Raw genomic sequence first — 23,258 nt, forward strand, 5'->3', positions numbered from 1 at the left:
GTATTGTATCTGACATAGAATCATTCATTGTACGTTGGTCATATGATAAGTAAACTTTGTCTAATTTGTGTAATTACATCAAGCAGTCTTTGGTCTTTTACCGACCTTCATGTTGTATAAGGAATTCGGTACTATCAAAGTTCTTAGTTATTCGAAACAGATAAAAGGCAGCAAAAGAGAAATATAACAGACTAGGTACCACGTATAGGTTTTTATTCAAGTAAGGGAGCTGGAAAATGAAACAATACGGAGTTGAAGTCAGAACCTGAAAAACTAAATAAAAGATAATATTCTTTCTCATGTTGCTGTCAAATTGATAATTCTTAAAATGTTTTCTCAGCTGCTGTAAACAAACTTTATCACAATGTAAAAAATATTCTACAAAAATAAACAATGTTTTGGCTTCATCAAATAACATACTGCTCAAAAAATTGAAGGAACAAGTACATATTTCAGTATATTTTTGTCATAACTAAATTTATGTATGAAAAATATATCCGTTCGTCTATAAGTGTATTTTTTAAGCTTGCGAATGAAGTTTGAAGCAACTCAAACGAAACTCACATCACTCAAGGTATCCTATATAAGGCTGTTACATGAAACTATGCATTCCTCATTAATTCTCGAAACAAACATCAACATGGATCTTTTGCAGCTTGTTTTGTCAGTGTGTACCTTCATCTTGTGTACCCAAGCAGTCAGCGCCATCTGACAAAGAACAAGGTGGCCAGGGCGGTCCAGATGCTGGAGGATAGGCAGATCCAAAGGAGGGTGGCACAGCGCGTCGGTGTGTCACCAAGCGTCATCAATCGACTTTGGCGACGCTACCAGGAGACAAATTCTTATGGCAGGAGACCAGGTCAAAGCCGTCATCGCTGCAGAACAGCCAGAGAGGACTGCTACATCGTGACTACCGCTCTGCGGGACAGGTTAGCTACGGCTCGCTCACTGCGAAATGATCTTCAGCATTCGACTGGAACACGTGTGTCGACCCAAACAGTTCGCAATCATCTGCACGAAGGACGCCTCAGGGCCAGACGGCCTGCAATAGGCGTTATTCTGACAGCGCGACACCGTGCAGCCAGGTTGGAGTTCGCTCGTCATCACCTGGACTGGGAACTTCGTCAATGGGCCACCGTGCTGTGGACAGACGACAGCAGGTTCACTGTGTCTGGTGATGATGGACGTGTGAGAGTGTGGAGACGCCGACGAGAGCGATTTTCCACCTGTAACATTGTGCAAGTCGATGCTTATGGAGGAGGTTCTGTAATGGTCTGGGCAGTAATAATCTTGGGTGGCCGCACAGACTTACTCAAACTCGACAAGGGTGTTCTGAACGCACGACGAAAAAGAGACGAATTTTGAAACCCATTATGAGACCTGTTGCCAGTCATTTCGGCGATGGGTTCATTTTCATGCAAGTTAACGCGCGAGCCCACGTCACCAGACTGTGTATAGAATTCTTTCACGAGAAAGAAATAGAGTCTTTTGAGTGACCCGCCAGATCTCCAGATTTAAATCCGATTGAACGTTGTTGGGATATGTTGTCGAGGCGTGTTAGTGAACGCCAGCACCCTCCTCAGAATGTACAGGAACTCTGACAAGCCCTGGTAGACGAGTGGGCTAACATAGCCCAAGATAACATTGATAGACTGATTCAAAGTGTATCAAATCGGTGTCAGGAGTGTGTCACAGCCCGTGGAGGTCACATTAGATATTGAATGTTTCACACATTTCTTGAATAAACGCATGTAAACTGTTTAAAGAATTGTTTCATATGGGATATCAGTTTTGGTGATATTGGTCATTTTTAAAAATTTTATTTCTCCATGTTTTACCATTCATCACACATTAAGAAATGGATACAGATGGAACTGAAATGAGGCAATGAAACACTGAGATAAATTATGTAAGAAAACGTACTTGTTCCTTTAATTTTTTTTTAGCAGTTTATTTCTATACAACTACCAGACGGATCAAACGCAGTTCGTGTCAAAGGTTACTAATACGCCGATTTATGGTCAGGACATTAAAGTGTTGTATTGGTACTGGCAATTTTTCATAATTCAGAATATTTATTAACTTTTTTTAAATTACTATAAAAGTTACAAAGGTGTATTAACACTTCTTATTACGTAGTTACCAATAATATTAAAACTGTTATAAATAATGACAAAGTAACTGGATAATAATTTTCATTATTATCCGTTACTTTCTTTCTTTTGAATTTCGCACAAAGCTACTTGAGGGCTATATGCGCTAGTTACTCTAATTTAGCAGTGTAAGACTAGAGGGAAGGCAGAACGCCCCCACGGCTAAAAGGACGAGCATATTTGGTGTAACAGGGATCCGAGTTATCCGTTACTATAGAGAGAATGGTTTCCTTTCCATGTTTATTATTGAAATATTAATACCGTATTTTTTTTTCTGCCAATCAGCGCTTAAAATTACCAGGAGGTCGATTTTGTTCATTTCTTTTTAGTTAAGCGCAAAGCTACAGAATAAGCTATCTGTGCTCACTTCGGATATCGAACCTTGTTTATAGCATTATGAGCCTTTATACTATTGCTGAGCTACTGGGGAGGGGGTGATGAAGTTAGTGATTTATTGCTAAACAGAAACTATGAGCGCGAGTGTGGTGGGACGTATTAAGTCAGGGTGAAACATAAAATAAATTAAGAAATCAATTTCTGTGACTCTAGCAAATGTTTTAATATAAAGCGTTTTTAAACCTGTTATGGAAAAGAAAGAGCAGGCTTGCGAGATTAAATTCGCTGAGAATTACCCTTAAACATATTACTGGTTTATTTTTAAGTGTGTGTGTGTTTTTGTTTCAGAAACGTTTGCCAAGAACTACCCAAGAGCTGTCTACGCAGTATGCATAATATATCCCTTTTAACTTAGTCAGATGAACATTAATTTTTCACAATTTTGTATCTCTGTGTTTGAGTTCCCCGATTGGTCAACAGTAAGTTTGCGGATTTACAATGCTAAATAAAATCCGGGGTTTAATTTCCCCACAGTGAGCACAGCAGGTAGCCCTTTCTGGCTGTGCTCTAAAACACACAAATACACACATTAGCTTTATATTTTGAAAATAGATCACTGGTCATGGAATGTATCTAGATTACTTCTGCCCTAATTACCTGTTTATCTGGAACAAGCACGTACCATTTTGTGTCATATGAGAGTGAATGAGATAGTACAACACGCCATGTAAAAATAGGAAGTGATATTATTCGTTAGTGAGTTAAGTGTAACCTTGAGGATACTTGTCTTCTCTGTTTTTTATTGGAAGGAGAAACGGTGACTGGAAGAGTTGGCACTATATAATTTTGTATAAAGTACTCTGGTCTCAATCTGGAACAGTTATAGTTAGTCTGTCAGATTAAGAGATACAACGAGTCAGACAGTTCTTTTCCAGATCTCCCAGCCACAAAAGCTGTGTTCTTGTTGGGTTTTTTTAATTAGAATTTAATAAAGAATGTTTTACACATTGTGTTCAGATTCTTCCTCGCTTTAAATTCAATGTCAAATAATTCAGGCTTTACTCCTGCAAAACATTTTATGTAGAACAGCAAGTTATTTGCAAACATTATTGGTCTCAGTAGATCTAAAATGTGTTGTATTGGTACTGACAATTTTTCATAAAAACCCGTAACTGGTAGGCTAGAACAAAAGAGAGCTAGTCAACAGTACCTACCGACAACCCTCGGGCTATTATCTGACTGAAAAGTGGGTTTTGACTGTCACACTTATAACATAGTCCTAAACTGTGGGAACGAGACACGAGCCATGTATTCTTGAATACGTAGTATGGTCACTCTTAACATTAGTTGATGTCTGGCTCTCAAATATAAATAAAAATCACATACAGTTTTCAATTCTATTTGTGTTAAGTTATATGATCAATGCTTAAGACAAAGAAAGATGGATTTTTGACGGAGTTATTAATAATTAATTCCAGAAATACATATAATTTCGTCAGACCTTTTGATACACAAGGAAAGGTTAAGACATTACATAATTATATCTTCAATATACTCTTATACTAAGTACAACAATTTACAATACAGAAATTTATCAACATTAGCGAAACGTTTTATTAATACCACAGTACTTATACTCTTATAACCCGTTTATTATGATCAACAAATAAAAATAAGCCTAATATCTTAAAAAAAAGACAAGAATGAATACCAAGTTTTAAAAGAACCATTTTGTACTTAGTTACCATATCAACAAAGTCTTCACTTTGTCCTTTATTATTGAAATGAAAATATCTCACTGTTCCTTTTCAGTTAATTTTGGTATAAGTAAGCAAAGTAAACATTATGGCAGAAAAAAAAAACGTTTATTTTTACTCTAAATAAAGTCTGTAAAAGTTGTTCAGTTAAACAGCTGGAGAGTAGAAAATCGCTCGTCATGGCATAACATTTAAATTTTTGTGTAAAGTTTTAAAAATTACTCAACAGATGACGCTATGATTTCACTGAAGCTAAAGGATTGTTATTTTGCAGAAATTTAGGTTGTAAAATTTCATCTGTCTTGTCTCAAACATTTTAAGGAGTCGAACTTTACATCATAAATTAATCTATTCTCCCTGAATCGATTAATAACTGAATAGCACACAATATAATCTTGGATAATAATAACAACTGTATTAATTACTAAAAAAAGTAGTTACACCGAATCGTTAAAATATATACAAAAATGTCATAGATTGATTTTTGAAACCTTATACCAGTGCAGTTTAAACTATTGCAACTTGTAATGAATTCGGTCAGAACACAAACAACTAATCTAGGTGTGATCCCCAGCGTCTCTCCGCATAACAATAACCTATTATTTTCTGTCAGACACATCAAAATCAGACTGGATTAAGACCATGGGTAACTTAGAGTTTATGTCCTCCATTCTCCAAAAGTCGTATTTGTTGAATTAAAATTTATACCAATGAAGCAATTTCTTTAACCAAGTATAATGCTTTTAAGATACTTCGGTTCCCAACTTACGGTTTTCAAATGATAACATTAGCCCCTTGATATCGTGAGCTCACAGGCAACTGCCTACTACGCCTTTTGGTTCATCCAGCCCTGATCAAAACTATACAATATGCTAGAACTGGAATTTTTTTTATTATTACATTCACTTTGTCTGCTCTGTACTCATAACGTTATTTTAATAATTATTTATTAACTTCTTTCCGGTAAAGGAGCCCCTCTTCCTTCAGCTTCGTATGAATTCGTACCTTAACAAGATAGAAGATATAAACGAATAAACATTTACAGAAAATATGAAGTAATATCACATGATTTAGATAAAATGGCAAAATGAAAATTAACTATCGTGTTCAGTGGAAATTTAAGCAAGATGAAATGTATATTCTATTAACTATTTTCTATTGAATTGTGAGGAGCTATAATTGTTTATAAACTGTGTTTCTAAGACTTTCTTAAACAATATTATTTGTGGTTTCTGGTATTTGTTATTTGTCTGTATATTTCTAAGATTTTCCATTAATCATGTGCTATTCAGATTTTATGTTAACTGTGATTTACAGGTACTTTTTATCCATTTTCATTTTTCTGGAGCTTTTGTTAATTGTATGTTTTTAGATTTTTCTACGAATTATGTTACCGAGACCAATAGACAGCAGTAAGCTATTATTTTCTGTGATTTACACCTTTCTATGTTTTTTACCGATAACACATAGCTTTAAAATGGTTAATTTTTAATGGTAGAAATTATTTTAGATCGTTAATTGTTAAAATTTGTTATTTATATTTTACTGTGCTTTTAAACTGACAACACCGACCTGAAGCTTTAAGATAGTTAACCTTTCAACCTCTGTCATGAAAGTTTTAACATGACAGCTGTAAGTAAGCTCAAAATTCACGATCTGTAAACACACCTTAAGATGTGTATGTAACATATATGCAAGTTTTGAACAAATTTTAGAAGTAGGATGAAATATCCAATACAGACTAAAATGCTTACCCGAAGCTGTTGAAGTTTATTTATTATAAATTATCAAAGAACAAAGACTGCTAAATTCCACTATATGCCACGTCACATACATGGAGAATTTTCGGGAAAAAATAACAGATCGTTTGTTTCTTGTAAAAGCACAAAGCTACACAATGGGCTATCTTTTCCATCGTGATGCATTGAAACCCAGTTTTTAGCGTTAGAAGTCCATTAACTTTTCGTTGAACCGCTGAAAAGAAGTAAAAGAGATGCATTTTTGTTTTTCACTTGTAAAGTTTGGTTTGATTTCGTTGTTGTTAAGCTCAATGCTATACAGGATATCTGTCGTCTGTCCATCAAAGATATCGAAAAATGAATTTTAGTATCGTAAGGTTGCAGACTTACAGCTAAGCCACAGGGGGTTTACTTCTGAAAAGAAGCATGATTTTGTACTCTACATAAAACACATTAACATTACGCTTAAAAGGAAATAAATAACAGTATTTATTTCAATTGTTCGTTGACGAGAACTAGCTACTTAACTGCTATGGGCGTTTGAACTTAAATAATTATCATAAGTTAATAGGAATTCTGTGAGGGAGTTGCTAAACATTAATTTATATTAGCATTAAAATAATTCTCGTTGCAGAATGCTGAGAACTGAGTGAGTTATGGCAATTAAATACATACGCCGGCAAGAAAAAAAATAGATAAAATTAATATTTTATGTTTGAAAGGGCAGTTAAAAAAATGAATCAAATAATTATTCTTATATTGCAATGAAAAATAATAATAATACAATGAAAACCTATGATATTAATAAACAGATAGTAAATATATTTCATATATCTAATTAAAATATAAAGTTTGGAAATACTCTCTTTATTAGATAAATGCAACACACCCAGTTTCATAAATGTGAGCATTTTAACCGAAAAAAAAAGATTATTTTCTATAATTCTCACAATACAATATATATATATATAGATACCACTTGCAAAGGAAAACACAACCTCCTCGGTTTCCTTCATTTATTTTTTCTTATAGGATTTTGATGTCACGTGTAAATAAATTCTAAATATCTACCGCTGAATGTTTTAAAATAAATGAAATATCTTCATGTAACAATGACCGCGTGGTTTGAACACACAATGCACAATACTGATGTCACTATTATGCTAATAATGTTACCTTTTACTAATACTGAAATTTTACCGCTGTTAAATATGGCATTCTGAGTTTGACGCAAAGGAAATAGTTCATTTCGTCCAGGATAATCTGAAAATGCTCTGCACTGTATTAAAGGAATTTGATAAGAAGTTGGCCTACTGTCTGGAGTGGCAGGAATATTTTCGGTATCTATTTCTCCCATGTAAAGTAGAGAGTTGCCGTGATGATCAATGTCTGTCCGAACTACGTCAAACGCTGTACTTGGTACTGCTAACCCAATCCCATCACAGCCTCCAAATGATGTCACATCCTGTGATACATTTAATCGCCACGAATCTACAATGCCACAATGTTCTGCTTTGTGTCCGTTTAAGTTATTGACAAACAGTTGGTCAAGTGGCGTTATCGATGCTTTCTCAACTATGAAATCGTAATTCGTACTCCCTCTGAAGTTCAGCGATGGTCTCCTTGGACGAAACTCTCCCTCTGCTACTAAGACAAACAGGGAAACTTGACAGTTGGAATCTTTGAAGTACTTATAAACGCCATGCCAGCTTTGGTTGAAGTTAAAAAATTTCATCCGCCTAGTCACAAACATTCCAAGAGGTCTGACCTCACATCGTGTACTAATCCATTCTCCCGCCATATACACAGGAAACTTAGCACGAGCTGGCAGCTGGGGAGGTGAGAAATGGTTGGATTTGGCTACCAGATGGCATATGTGACATCCACGGCTCTGAATAAAAGAAAAGAAATTAATCGCCTTAACAATGTATAAACATGTTCAAATTATATCATAAGATAAAATTTTCTATCCATTTCTACATGAGCAATCAATTTTTCATCAACTTATTAAAGAAAATGTCTCGCGCTTACAGTTAAAACTGGTTGTCTAATTGCATGCTTCTCTTTGAAAATTAAAGAAAAATTCTAGAAGCTCTAGAAACAATAATAAACATTACAGACTATATGAAAGTAATCAAGAAATGTTGGTCACATCTATTATAAATAACTATTAATAAAGCATGACAACATCCATCAGTTAATTATGGTTTAACACATTTACTGTTACACATTTATTTTAATATCTACATTTCTTTCAGTATATTGTAAAATATGTATTGCGCAAGTTCAGCCTGTTCTCTGAATTAGTAAAAGATTCTCGAGAGTAAGAATCAACAATATATGTTTTACGAAAGCTCTTGCTTATCTTCGAATACTGTTGCCAAGTGAATTTTTTTAGAATTTCGCTTAAATTCTACAAATCGACGCGCCAAAAGACATTTTTAGAATATTGTTTCTTCTCTACAGTCAGTATACTATAAGCTTTGAAAGCTTTAGTTGTGACAAACGCTTACTGATTGGAAAACTACAGATATTTGACAAGGAACGTTTATAGATTTTGAATATTACAGCCTATTTAGTTTCAGTGAATTAACTACGGACGTTAGTACTTCTACGAGTATATTAAATTCGTCGGCAAAAAGTCAGCTTGTAAACGGAATAGACAGCTAACTAGTTTAAACGAAAAGTCACAACATCAAAAAGAATTACCTCGCTCGTCGTGGACTTGGACCGTTCATAAAATATTTAGTTCCAGACCAGGTATTATTTGTAAGTTTGTAAAACTCTTGTATATAAACCATTAATTGTAATAACAGTTATTATATTTGTGTTAAGAAAGAAAATTATGTGTATCAATGTTGTTGACAAATATAAATCTGATACATATTGACATTCATTTAACTTATAAATTAAAAGTTTCTACTATTTGAAATCGTCATACGTAACGCATGCAACATAATAAATCAGAGACTCGTCCGAAATACATTATAATACGTAACAGTGGTAACACTGTTTATAGATAATCACAAAGCTACACAATAGGCTATCTTTGCTCTGCCCACCACAGCTAACGAAACCCGGTTTCTAGCTTTATAAGTCTGTAGACAAACTGCTGTTCCATTGGGAGCACTCTACTGTGGAACCAGGCATAAAGAAAATCCCACAGTACTAACAACTATTAAAAAGTTACGACAATACTAATGATCTTAGAAGAACTATGAGAACAGTACCAAGTATTAAGTAAATACAACAATAGAAACCGTTAGAAAATTACGACAGTCATAACAAATGTTAAGACATTACGACAATAAAACTATGAAGAAACCATGACAAATATAACAACTTCAATGATAATTATCATAAGACATCAGTATAAGGTCTAATAGATTTTAAACACCACTTTATTAATCTAGTCCCTTGGAGATTTTGAAAAATTAGGAGAGTGTGTAATAATAACAGTATTTCAACCACACTAAATATGGTAATATCAAAGGATGACGACAACAATAATAACTACGATATAATTTAAGACAAAGCCAAAAACTATGTGGAAATTGGAATATACTATCAAGGAACTACAACAACAATTATTAAGTAATTTAAAGAATGCCAACAATGAATTATCAAGAATAAAAATTGCCAGAACAACTATGTGAAAAAAATTATTACGCTAAAATCTATTAATTATTTTATTAATAATATGGAAATATTAAGTCAACGGTTCGCAATTTTTTTTCACTGACGGCATTCTAACCCACTTATCTTTATTTGCGTAACACCACTGTTGTCAGATCCAATGTTTTCTTATCGTTTTTTATGTTAATTATTAGTCTTTTGGCGAAATTTTCGCGACACCCCTAACAACTTGCTGCAACACACATTGTGGTGACCACTGCATCGAGTGTACTCATAGCTTTACAGTCAGTAATGTTACTGTGGTTTTAATAACATTTAACGCACATCACGAATATGTTATTTAAAGACATTCAAGAAAAGTATATAGAGAAAATACGTTGATCTATATTGTTTAGATATCCAGGTGATGAGAAGGTTAAAAATAAACTAAATCACTTTTCTACTCTCAAAGAACTATGACAACATTGTTAAACTACCAGCAACTATTAAGAAATCGAACATTGCCTACCGAAATACTGTGAAAATATGTTTAGATGTCGAAAAACTATCACATCAGTAACAACTTTCATAAGTGCAACAGCAATAACAATCAGCAAAGAGTTGTGAAAACAATATCAAGCCCCCCGGTGTGAAAACTGTAAATTAACTGACCTACAACGCTAAAATTTGGGGTGCGATTCCCCGCCATGGATATACTAGGTAGCTAAATATAGATTTCTCTAAAACGACCAACCAACAATATCAACGTCTAGGAACAAGCGATAAGATCCGTAGTCGTCGCTAGTGACATACATACAAGACATACAAGAAATTACGACGAAGTTAAAATTCTATCAAGTAACTGAGACAATATGAACGATCACCAAGGAATAACTTACTACACTAACAAATGTGAATGAACTTTAATTTGTTGAATTTCGCACAAACCTACTTGAGAGCTATCTTTACTAGCCGGCCTTACCTTTCAAGTAATAGATAGGAAAAAAGGTAGCTAGCTATCCATCACCACCTAATGCCAGTGCGTGAGCTACTATAATCGAAGAGTGCAATCTGATCATCACTCTTATAACACACCTGACGGTTTCTGACCTGGTAGTTTAGCACGTATGTCGCATAAGACGTCACTTATGTTGAAAATACTAAATACAATATCTGTTTGCCAACAATAATCAATAAGGAACTACTAGGAGTGTTGTGGAAATGCAGAAACAAATATGATCATAATAGAAACGATCCAGACAAGAATAACATCAGTTATGTGAATACGGCAATACTAAAAGTTATCAAAAAACTATGAAAACTTATTTATTAAGGAAATACTGCAACTTAAGACACTATCGGAAACTGTGGAAATATAAACTATCAAGGAAATATGCCACACGAAACACTGTCAACAAACTATAAAACTATATATACAATGAAGGAAATATGACTAAATACTAACAAAGAACCATGAAAGGACAAAATATTGAGGATACAACATTAAAATGTTCAGAATTATTCAAGATGTACAACAATAAAGAAACTATGGTGACGCTTATTTGTGTATGTGTTTTCTTATAGCAAAGCCACATCGGGCTATCTTCTGAGTGCACAGAAGGGAATGAAACCCTTGATTTTTGCCTTGTAAATCCGTATACTTACCGCTGTACCAGCGAGAAACATGGTACGCTAAAATTTATGAAAACAATAACGATTATCATTTTTTTCATAGGCTTTATAATAAACTAAAATTTATTAAAAATTCTTTATAATTAAAAATTGTGAAGACGTTACGACATCATCAATAACTATCAAGTAAATGTGACGTCACTAACATGTATTTAGAAATCGTAGCAGCTCTAGAAACTATTAAGGAAAGATTACAAAACAAATATAAAATGATAATCCTCTTGCTATTAAGAAAGTAAGACGGAACTAAACACAATAACGATACTACAACAGCTGTACAAACTGTTCAGGAAATGTTACAACACAAATATGGAATGATAACACGAACCTTTAACCTCACAGAACACTTTTAACTGTTATGGAAGTATGACGGAGCTAAACACAATCAAGATGCTACAATAGAGACATCTATCCAGGATTCATAAGAACACGAAAAATCTATGAAAGAACTATCAGATGGTAAACAGCTATCAAGCAAATGTGATTTTTCTTTACTTTTTTTCTCATGTTTGCATTAATTCTACCGTCACGTAAGTCGTATTTTATAGTTAGAGAAATGGGTAAACGTCTTATTCTTTATAGGGGTTCTACATTAAAGGTGAACTATGTTGACAAGACGAGGGGGTATAGAAACTATCATAAAATACCCGCACTCCCCTGCGAGATTTAAAAGCACCTCATGATTGGCTAAGGCTCCAACGTATTGATCAAGCTCTTGTATTACCCCCAATTATTTATAGGACTACCTCGAGGGGAGCCTGAACCCGAAAAAAATAATCGTTAGAACTTCCGCTAATGGTATCTGAGCAAGTGTGACACTTTTGGTCCTGCTAATTTCTTAGTTTGGGCAATAAACAAGGTGCCCTCGAGCAAAGTTGATCAGGAACATGCTTGGTTAAGATTCAGCTGCCCGGAAAACCTATTATCATACCAGGGTAACATTTCGGGCGCATTCTAGCCTCATCTGTAGAGAAAAGGTGCAATACATCATACAAATAAAGGCACCCAAGAGCCATTCCGAATTTAAGGTCAGATTGATCCTACTAGCTTTAAGGTTGTGAGAAGTGTTCGCGGACAAACAAGTTCATATATAGAGTGAGTTATTATAGAATAAGCCTACTGAATTACCCCTAAACCTCATTTAACAGACAAGAGTTATGGATAACAAAAACACTCGAACAGATAATAATCTGAAATTGTTACCGATAAGTACAGTGTAATGGCATGTATAGGAACAAACCTGGAAGAAACTTAAATTGATATAAAACTGCTAAATGTACATTTTATAGGCCCTGCATGGCCAGGTGGTTAAGTCACTTGACTCATAATCCGAAGGTCGCGGGTTAGAATCCCCATAACATCAAACACGCTCGCCCTTTCAGCTGTGGGGGCATTATAATGTGACCGTCAATCCCGCTTTTGGTTCGTAAAAGAGTAGCCCAAGAGTTGGCGGAGGGTGGTGATGACTAGCTGCCTTCCCTCTGGTCTTACACTGCTAAATTAGGGACGGCTAGCGCAGATAACCCTCGTGTAGCCTTGTGCGAAATTTAAACCAATACACTTTATAATTACATATTTCTGTAACTGAAGAAAAGTTTTACCTTATTAATTGTACATTTTTTGTAACCTTAACTTCGAGTAATTAAATGAAGTGCAATGAAAAGATGAAATGTCATTACATGAAAAGTAAAACTCGTTGTGTACAACATTGCAGTTGTCGACTGAACTTTGAAAAATGTTATAAAACGGAAGCATTATTACTTGAAACAAAAAAGGTTTCAGTGTATGCTTGCATAACATTTTCCAAGTGAGCTTGAATGATGTGGTATTGTGGTACCATATGGAACAAACTAACATTTATTTATTTCAAACGATTTGAATGTATCTGAAAAAGGCATAGTTCACTAGCTTTGTATATCCCATTAGTTGAGGTCTGATACGCATTAGCTTCTCTCCTAAGGAGTGGGTTTGGAGTAGCGACACGTTCATCGAGTCCACTTCATGCTAATACATAACTTACTGCTCTGGAGGTAACACTAATACCGGTACTTAAGGTAGGTCGTTAACAAAGTCTCTAATGGATCGTCGTGTAAAGATAATACCTTCTATTACCTAACATCACTTTTAAAAAGTCTAGATTTTTCATTACCAATCACAGTGTAAATAAAACATATAACTGTATCCTAGTGCATTTCAGTTCAGTACAACAAATAATTAGCAATCCAATAATGTTTGCATGTTATACCCATCTTACTTACTATTTCCATAATTATTTTCTATACCGTACATGATACGCTCTATGAAGTAATGCTTTTGTAAGACCATTCTATATGCAGAAATATTCTCTATAATGATATCTGTACAGCAGTTTAGAAATTACGAGTGTGGCATTCCTACTAAATCTTTGTTTGTTCTTTTTTGGAGCAAAGCCTCATCGGGTTATCTGCTGTGTCCACCGAGGGGAATCGAGCCCCTGATTTTAGCGTCGTAAATCTGAAGACTTAACGTTGTCTCAGCGGGGGACTAGGTCTTTGTTTTATATACATTTATTATTATTTTTTTAATAACTTAGTTTGTTCCTTTAATAGAAGACACCTTATATGCATACGGTGGTGGGCTGACCAGCCAAGTCAAAGATATGTATGGTAACTGTGTGTAATGTTTAACTGTAAACCTGAGAGAAGGTAACCGGTCAATAGGTCCTGACGTCTAAATTAATTAATCTTACTCCAATAGCAGAACTGACAGTCACTCTTATAACACAGAACACCACCTGTTTTAATGCCATGTGACTACTCCGGACACCTCAATATACAGTTATGATCGAGCACGTTCCCTACTTGTAATCGGTTTGTAAGAATGAAATTTTATAAAAGCACAGTTAACAGATATTTGTTTTGTAGTTAGTTTAATGAAACGCTAAGCTGCACAATAAGCCTTCTGTGCTCTGCCCATCACTGGTATCGAAAACCAGTTTCTAGCGTTATACGCCTATAGACTTACCGCTGTGCCACCACTGAGGGCTTACTTAATAAGAGTGGAGGAGACAAATTGTGGTATCACATAGAAACTTCATCATTTTAGATTTTATGTTTGATTGTTTGTTTGTTTTGGAATTTCGTGCAAAGCTACACAAGGGCTATCTGCGCTAGCCGTTCCTAATTTAGCAGTGTAAGACTAGAGGGAAGGTAGCTAGTCATCACCACTCACCGCCAACTCTTGGGCTACTCTTTTACCAACGAATAGTGGTATTGACCGTTACATTATAACGCCTCCACGACTGAAAGGGCGAGCATGTTTGGGGCGACGGAAATTCGAACCCGCGACCCTCAGATTACGAGTCGAACTCCTTTATCCACCTTGCCATGTTGAGCCTTTGTGTTTGAATGGGAAGGTATCACGGTATACAGTAACGTATTTTATACTAATTGTCTACGATTTGTATTAAGCTCAGGACTACAAAAGACAGCAATACATTGAAGTTGGTTCTAAAGATAAACGAACATTGACAAAAACGAGGTTTCAGCCTTTAAAAAACATCATAATGTACATACTAAAAACAACTATCAATAAGGAATTTGACATTCTGAAGACATGAACGGAATGAGAGGGAAAACCAGTCTTTCATTACTTATATATTAAGCTTCTTAAAGCAGGCTGGGTCTAAAGGTTTTTACTCATATCATCTAACCACATTCCCCACCCACTATCCCTCCCTCATAAGAACAAAAAAAAAAACAAACAAGCAAATTAAATGAAATGAACAGTTGTATTATTTCTTTTGATCATTTTGGTTTTTTTTCAACGTTAGTGTAATACTTTGTATGACTTCTGGTAAAGTCTACCATTTGTAGATTTTGTACCCATTGTGAGAAGCGCACCTTGTTTTTAGTAGATTATTAGCTACTACAGGTATTTTATACACAACACTTACGTACAATTACGTTTCAGGAAAATATATCGTACGATCTTAGCAACAGTATTACATTTTCGTACAGGAAGTCAAAAACTTTGAAAGAATTACCTTTCAATCGTCGTTTGAGGTATGAAGCAAATGATGCATGCAGTAGTATACTTAACGCCATCTATTAATAGTATTCATCACTACATTATCAACACTTTTCTGTGTCAAAATGAGAAGTCTGAAGGATTAACATTCTTCTAAGAGAAGCCATAAATAAATTATAATATATCATTTACAAAAAAAAGAACGTGATTCAAACTGGTTTGATGCTGACAGAGATTCTTATTTACCAGGTTCGTAACCATAGTTCTATTTTAATGTTGTTTTTTTTCTCATTATACGATAATGAAAACAACCAGCAAAGCGAAAAATAGAAAGATGAACCTGTGTCGAATTTTAAGTCAGTTCGAATTTGGCATTTGTCTATTCTACTATTAAATATATCCTATAGTTTAATTTTAAAAATTTACCACATACAAACATTTTTCTCAAACGTTTAACCAAGACCTTTCATTCTGTTTTCTTCCCTTTTTTCAGGAGGAGGATCAATCTCTTAATCCACTCTGACTCAGGCCCAGCGGCAAGTCTTAGGGCTGATAACGCTAAAAATCAGGTTTTGATACTCGTACTGGGCAGAACACAAATAGCCCAGTGTGTAGCTTTATGTTTAACAATAAACAAGCATTCTCTATATAATAATATTAGCATTAATTAGACAACCCTAATAATTTAAATAAAATGTATTCACACTGACAAATATATGTGTTCATGAGAAGCATTTATAGTTTTACACAGTTTTATTTTACAGAGGTGTGACGTTATTTCTGTTAACAACGTGAAAAGCTCACATACATTTTTAATTAACTTTGAAATAACTTACAAAATTCAATGCTGGTGTTCTCGTTAAAATAAACCTCCTGAGTCATAGGTCAGATAAAGTCTAGTATTTTTTATGTGTGCTCCATCATAGTTCATTATTAAAATAAAGTGATCAACATACTGGGAATTATTTTCTATCCACTCCGTTTGAATGAAGAGCACAAAACAAGGTTAACTTAAACCCTTCTCTCATTTACAGAAAGCACTAGATTTGTTTTCCAATTCTACCTCACCTCCTAGGAGCTTTAAGCTTGCTCTTTGCCCACCCCTGGATCATAAAGTTAGACCGCCACCATATCTCATGTGGCATATGCTGCGAACTCCTAGGGGCGATCTCTTGACGTATCTTCATTCCTTTATCTAAGTTTTCAGGGCAGACTTGTTTACCCAAACCCCCTGATGAGTAGCTTCGATTTGAATGTTGTCTTTTGTGATTCGTCACCCAGCAAGTGGTTCGTCTAGAGTAGACGTAAAGCGGGTCGAATTCACAATGTTAAAGAGAAAAAAAAATCTTACCTAAAGAGGAAAAAAGAAATTACGCGTTAAATCACCATTATCACATAATGTGTAGGATTTCAACTGGTAAAAATTGGGTTCAGATACTCGTATTGGGCAAACATAGATAGCACATTGTATAGCATTGTGTTTCACAATAAACATTTATATTTATTCTGAATATTGTCTGTGCTCCATGTTGTTACGTATTATAAATTATTTCGGGCAGGTCTCCGATTTATTATATTACTCATGTTAACGTATTCCTACTTTAAATAACTGGAAATTTGGATGTTAATTTAGTAGTTCATTAAATGTTAATATGTATCGAATCTACAATACACTCAATTTCCTTTTTTAACACAAATATATTTTAATATACGAACATAAAAATAATACAATTTATAATAATGGTTACTACTAATAGTTATTACAAGTAATGATTTATATACAATAGTTTTACAAACTTACAGACAACACCTAGTCTTATATCTGGTTTAAAACTGAATATTTTATCAAAGATCCAAGTCCAAAACGAGCAAATTAATTCTGAGTAGATGTTGTTGCATCTCGCTTAAGCTAACGACGCATTTGTCGGCTAGCCTCGCACCAGGTAGAAACTGATTCCTTTCAGCGAAGATATTTAATGTCCTCGTAGAAATAATAACGTCCAAAGTTCACTGAAGTTATACGGTTTGTAAAGTTCGAAAGCTATAAAAGTCCGTGGGTCAATTCTATAGTTTTCCGATCAAATACAGACGTTAGTCACAATTATATCCTCCTAGGCCTATAGCGTACTGACTGTACCTGTCCAGTCCAGTACAATTCTTCCTCATTGTCTCTCAGCTAGCAACTTTTTATACAAATCATGTGAGACTTCAGAACCTTCACCAAGGCTCGCGACAATACTGTCAGTCGCTAATATTACATACACACGTAGCACATTGTTGACCCTTACTCGAGAATTCTGTACAAGTTTCGAGAACAGGCGAGACTTGGACAATACACAGTTAAGAATATACGTCACGAGTAAAAATGAAAACTGTACTGAAAAAAGTGTAGGCACTAAAATAAATGAACAACGGTAAATTGATAAATTCGCTACACTGTTTATAGCATGAATCGAGTGAACATACATAACCTGTAGCTGAAGTATCTTGCGTAGTGCCCCATTTAGGGTATCAGAGCATTTAATACGGTGAGCTGTAAACAAAGTTATAAAGGAATTTTAACGTGCTGTGTGTTAAACCTTTCAGCACTGTGGCTAAACATTACTGACTAATTGGTAGCGCTAGTTTGTTTTTATGTAGAAGCGTTAAGCAACATCTGTTTTATCACAAGTTCACAAAGTATCTTTACTAGTTAATAATCTACAAAAAATAATATTGTTTTCTCACGGTTGGAGTTGTAACTCAATATATTCATACAATCTTCACGAACATCACACTAAGATACATGCTTTACTTCATTGATAGCCCAAATCTAATTGCAAAACTTACTAAATTTGTTTTGTCATTACTAACCACGACTAAAGGGTTATCCACAAAGATTTGTTTCTTTTGAATTTCGCGCTGAACTACTCAAGGGCTATCTGCGCTAGCCGTCCCTAATTTAGCAGTGTAAGACTAGAGGGAAGGCAGCTAGTCATCACTACCCATTGCCAACTTTTTGACTACTCTTTTACCAACGAATAGTGGGATTGACCCTCACATTATAACGCTCCCACGGCTGTAAGAGCGAGCATGTTTGGTGCGACGGGGATTCAAACCCGCGATTACGAGTCAAACGCCTTAACCCACCTGGCCATGCCGGGCCGTTATCCACAAAGAAGTGATTCTTATAAAAAGGGTTCACTCTGTAAAGTGTTATTTAACTACACTTTTTTAAAAATTCAAGCCATTGAAAAAAACCGCATGTTAAATTTATATCAAAAACGTATAGTCTGTTTCAACCAGTTCTCCATATTCAAATAATTTATGCTACATTAGTAAAAATGTTAAAGTGGTGGAACAATATGGAAGATTTCGGTTCACTACAATATATTCTGTTGCGTTGAACTTTCTATACTTCATGAGAAAGTTAGCCAAAACTATTTGTTATGTTAAATGTGTGTATGTTTCCTTATAGCAAAGCCACATCAAGCCATCTGCTGAGTCCACCGAGAGGAATCGAACTGCTGATTTTAGAGTTGTAAATCCGTAGACTCACCGCTGTACCAGCGGGGGACGTCTATGTTAAATATATTATACTCTGAATAGAAACGTAGACAAACTGTTTCGTTTGTATGGGTTGCTGTTGCTTACTTGATAAGAGCATAGATATGCTCGACATTTTCAAACTGAATACTTCCCATGATATATGAGCTTAGCGCCTGCGTAACCTCATACAACAAAAGTTTGTGTCTAACTAACGAAACAATACAGTAGCTAATGTCTTACTTTTTCAATATCATTTTACTATCTAATAACCGAGTAATTTTTACGTTAGTTTTGTAACTGTAGTAATACGTTGAATCTCATTATCGATCCTAAATCCCAGCTAGGTTAAAATTTTAATTTTGATTATTTGAATACTATTTATTATTTTTAGTCTTTCGCAATTTAGAGAAAATCCCTATCCCCCCTTTACCTGGAGCTCAGCGACGAGTCTGTGGGTTTATGATGCTAAAAATCTGGTTTCAGTAGCCGCAGTGGACAGAGAGCACATGAAGTCAATGTTAAGTGTTCTGGAGGAATGGTGCTGCCATCTGTCATTCGATGAGAAGTATTTTGTTTTCGTTTGATTTGAATTTTACACAAAGCTACACGGGGCTATCTGTGCTAGCCGTCCCTAATTTAGAAGTGTAAGACTAGAAGGAAAGCAGCCAGTCATCACCACCCATCGCCAAATCTTGGGCTACTCTTTTACTAACGAATAGTGGTATTGATAATAACTTTATAACGCCCCCACGGCTGAAAGGACGAGCACGTTTGGTGTGACGGAGATTCTAACTTGCCACCCTAAGATTACGATGATGAGAAGTAAATTATAGTTGTATTCATGAACTGGTATAACAAAAACAATTCCTCACTTTCTGGAACATCTACTTTATTTGAGGTTGTGAGTTTCCTCTACTAGGTTTTAGCTAATATCACTTGATTTATTGTTTACTCAAAACCTCGAGTGAAACGTGGAGGTAAAAGTACTTTTATAAATACTTATAAATAGCATTAACATAAAGAAAACATGTAGCGTTTCAATTTGGAAGTAATCCTTTATTTTTACTTGTACGTGATATTAATTGCATCATTGTGAGTTCTTATATCATTAATATACCGGTTGTACTGAAGATGAAGCCAGCGCTTCTGATGTAATAAACTTTTATTAAGATATTCAAAAAGCTTTAAGTTGGCCGTCTTTGTAAAGTAGTTATTATATTTTATTATAGCATCGATACATGCTTCATATATTGTTAATTAGAATAATAAGAATGTATCTTTATGTCATTGAACAACTATCTCTGTTATTTAGTTCGTAACAACAATGTACAGGCTTACGTAAATGTCATTCGTGTTCGAGATTCGAAACGCAAGTACTCTAATAGCAATACAAGATCTGATTGCTATGATAAATTAAACGTTGAATAGAGCGACGCTAGTGAATTTCGCGCCAACATTATCATCTAATCGATAGAGCTTTATAGATTTAGGATATTTTTTCATCGTCTCTTTCGCGCAAGGCACCATGGGTATAGTAACGAAAGAAATTCCACCAAGTATCCAATAGCAGGCAGAAGACGGACAAATTGTGACACACGTTTGTTGAGCTCGGTACTTCACACAAGCTTACTAAATTTGTTGGGCTACTCTTTTACCAACGAATAGTGGGATTGACCGTCACACTATAACGCCTACACAGCTGAAAGGGCGAGCATATTTGGTGTTACGGGGAGTCAAACCCACGACCCTCAGATTACGAGTCAAGTGCCTTAACCACTTGGCCATGCCGGGCCCGATTTGGTACTCTTTCAAAGTTCTCTTTGAGCTTTCAGTCAAGCATGCTTTGTAGGCGAGCATTTTGTCTGTTTTGTGCATTCCAGAGTTAAAGAAGAGCAATCAAAGTGATGATGATAATAATATCTTTATAAAGCCTAATGCTAAAAACATTTAGAAAAATCATGATAATATCTTTATAAAGCCTAATGCTAAAAACATTTAGAAAAATCTCAATGAGAAGGGGAAAAATAACTCGCAAGACAAGGCCTGTTTACTTCAAAGTATAACAAAAATAAAAACATACCTATTAATTAAGGAATCATATAAAAATAGTGTAATGATGAAGATATATATTTGTTATTGCTATACATCAAGAAAACTGACATCTTCTGTACGTCTGAGCGTCCATTTGGTTTAAATTTTCTACGTAAGTCTTAAGAAAATATTCTTACATAAACTGTTATAAGTCGTTAGTTTCTATACGTCAGCGCTGTATACTTCAACACAAATCCTACGAGTAGATAATTTTCGTAGATGTAAAAGAAGGTGTTTTAAAATTTTAAAATGAATTATATGCTATGTTCAATGCATTAGTCAATAAAAGTTATGGTAATTTTTTTGTAGAAACTGAATGATTGGTATTAAAATTCAGAAGGCTGTGATTTCTTAAATGACCAAAAAAAAAAAAGAGAAAGAAAAATGCATAAAGTAATTTGCGAAGATTGATGAGATAAACTGAAATCGATTCAAGACGCTTACTTTTTTATCATTAGTTTCCTGAAGACTGGACATGGATTATATGTTGTCATTCTCGTTAAAACATGGGAAGAAAGATATAATTACATCCTACCATGCATGAGTCATTGACGATTTTGTGTCAACAGCCCGTTCCGGATGCATTAAAGCTATTAATATGGAAACAAAATGCTTCAAACAGACACTAGGGGTAGGTCTACTTTCACTTTGTGATATCGTCCAGAACCCCATCTGTTAAGATTTTAATTCGTAATTCTCCGAACTCTTGCACAAAAAAACACAGAGTTTAGATTATTTAGCGATGCGGAATGCAGGTCATGTTTTATAACTTTCTCGGTACAATATTTTTCTTCCTTGAATATTTAATTCAGTCAAATAAGACAAGTGTTCCCTGCATATTTTACTTCAACACACGTGTGGTCTCAAATATTTGTATGTCTAACAACAATTCACTTAGTAGCCCTCTAAGCCTCGTATCAAATCATCCTCGCTCGAACTGTTTTTATACACTGAACTTTTATGGCCATCTTAATGAAATGTATTAATACATATCTTAAGCTACAATTAATCTAAAACCATATAATTAAATAAAATATAATACAAAACGTGAACCGGGAGCATCTAGTATACAATATGGCGGGTAACTCGAAATAATTTTGGGATTACAGATAACTACAAAAAAAATAGTCGATATGTCTAATTTTTTCTATGCATAATGAAAACGATATATTTGATATTTTGTTTCTTTTTAGTTAATGATATAGTACTGTGTATAGTGTAAAATATTTCAAGTCCTGTCCAAAGTCCGTCAGTATTTATATATTTGCCAATCACACTACGTAGAGAAACATAAATTAGCGTTGCGTTTATTGTATAACAAACAGTTGTGATTTATTTGAAGCTTTCATTTTTCTAAGGTCTGAGGCCTGGCATGGCCTAGCGCGTTAAGGCGTGCACTTCGTAATCTGAGGGTCGCGGGTTCGCGCCCGAGTTGCGCCAAACATGCTCGCCCTCCCAGCCGTGGGGGCGTTGTAAAAGAACAGAAAATGGCCATTATTCTCTTCAAACTTTGCTTTTGTGATCTAGATAATGAAATTTAGAAATTAACCTATTTTCTATGTAAAAACGGACAAATCCCACTATTCGTTGCTAAAAGAGTAGCCCAAGAGTTGGCGGTGGGTGGTGATGACTAGCTGCCTTCCCTCTGGTCTTACACTGCTAAATTAGGGACGGCTAGCACAGATAGCCCTTGAGTAGCTTTGTGCGAAATTCCAAAACAAACAAACAATTCTAAGGTCTGATAAGTTTCTAAAAAGAGTTATTTTATCCCAGCTATAGTCACTCAATCCCGGTACTGCGCTACCACAACATCAATGTGACGCTTTTGGCAACGCGAGCAGAATCCCGCGCATGAAATTATACGTCGAACAATTTCTCACACGTCCACATCCGAGAATAGACCACCTTTCCATTAGTTATGATTTGTTCGCGGGATACTCAATCAAAATGCTGTTGGGACATGAGTTCTTTTATGACTGGACATGAAACAAGCAACATTTTTATTAAATCTTATCAGAACGTGGATCAACTCCTGACAATGCAGTTCTATTTATATGTAAAGTAATAAAAAATAAAACACACGTCTAAGACAAATTCTATATTTATTTATAGAACTGCTTCAACAATGTTTTTTATAACTATTGTTCTTAATGTGCTCCACGCATGTGGATCATTTAGAATCTCACTTTACATTCTAACCCTTCAATGATTCTGTCTAAAGCCTTTTGTTTTTCTATGTAACACTATCTGAATTATCTGGGACGATAAATCTAAAGTTTTTGTCTTGGACGTTTGTTTTATAATTTTGAACACTATTTCATTATTTCTTTATTTTTCTA

The 23,258-nt window shown here is 34.8% G+C and overlaps 1 protein-coding gene across 1 annotated transcript in view; it reads right to left on the reverse strand.

The window, feature by feature from the left end:
• Positions 1-3,935: 3,935 nt before the first annotated feature.
• The window catches only part of LOC143256913 (protein APCDD1-like), a 64,399-nt gene continuing 45,076 nt past the window's right edge, over positions 3,936-23,258 (reverse strand). Inside the window, exon 4 of the mRNA XM_076514762.1 lies at positions 3,936-7,876. Coding sequence (XP_076370877.1) covers positions 7,088-7,876 — 789 coding nt within the window. The 3' untranslated portion in view covers positions 3,936-7,087. The remainder of the gene's footprint in view (positions 7,877-23,258) is intronic.

This window comes from Tachypleus tridentatus, chromosome 7, assembly GCF_004210375.1.
Source record: "Tachypleus tridentatus isolate NWPU-2018 chromosome 7, ASM421037v1, whole genome shotgun sequence".
NCBI classification, from domain to species: domain Eukaryota; kingdom Metazoa; phylum Arthropoda; class Merostomata; order Xiphosura; family Limulidae; genus Tachypleus; species Tachypleus tridentatus.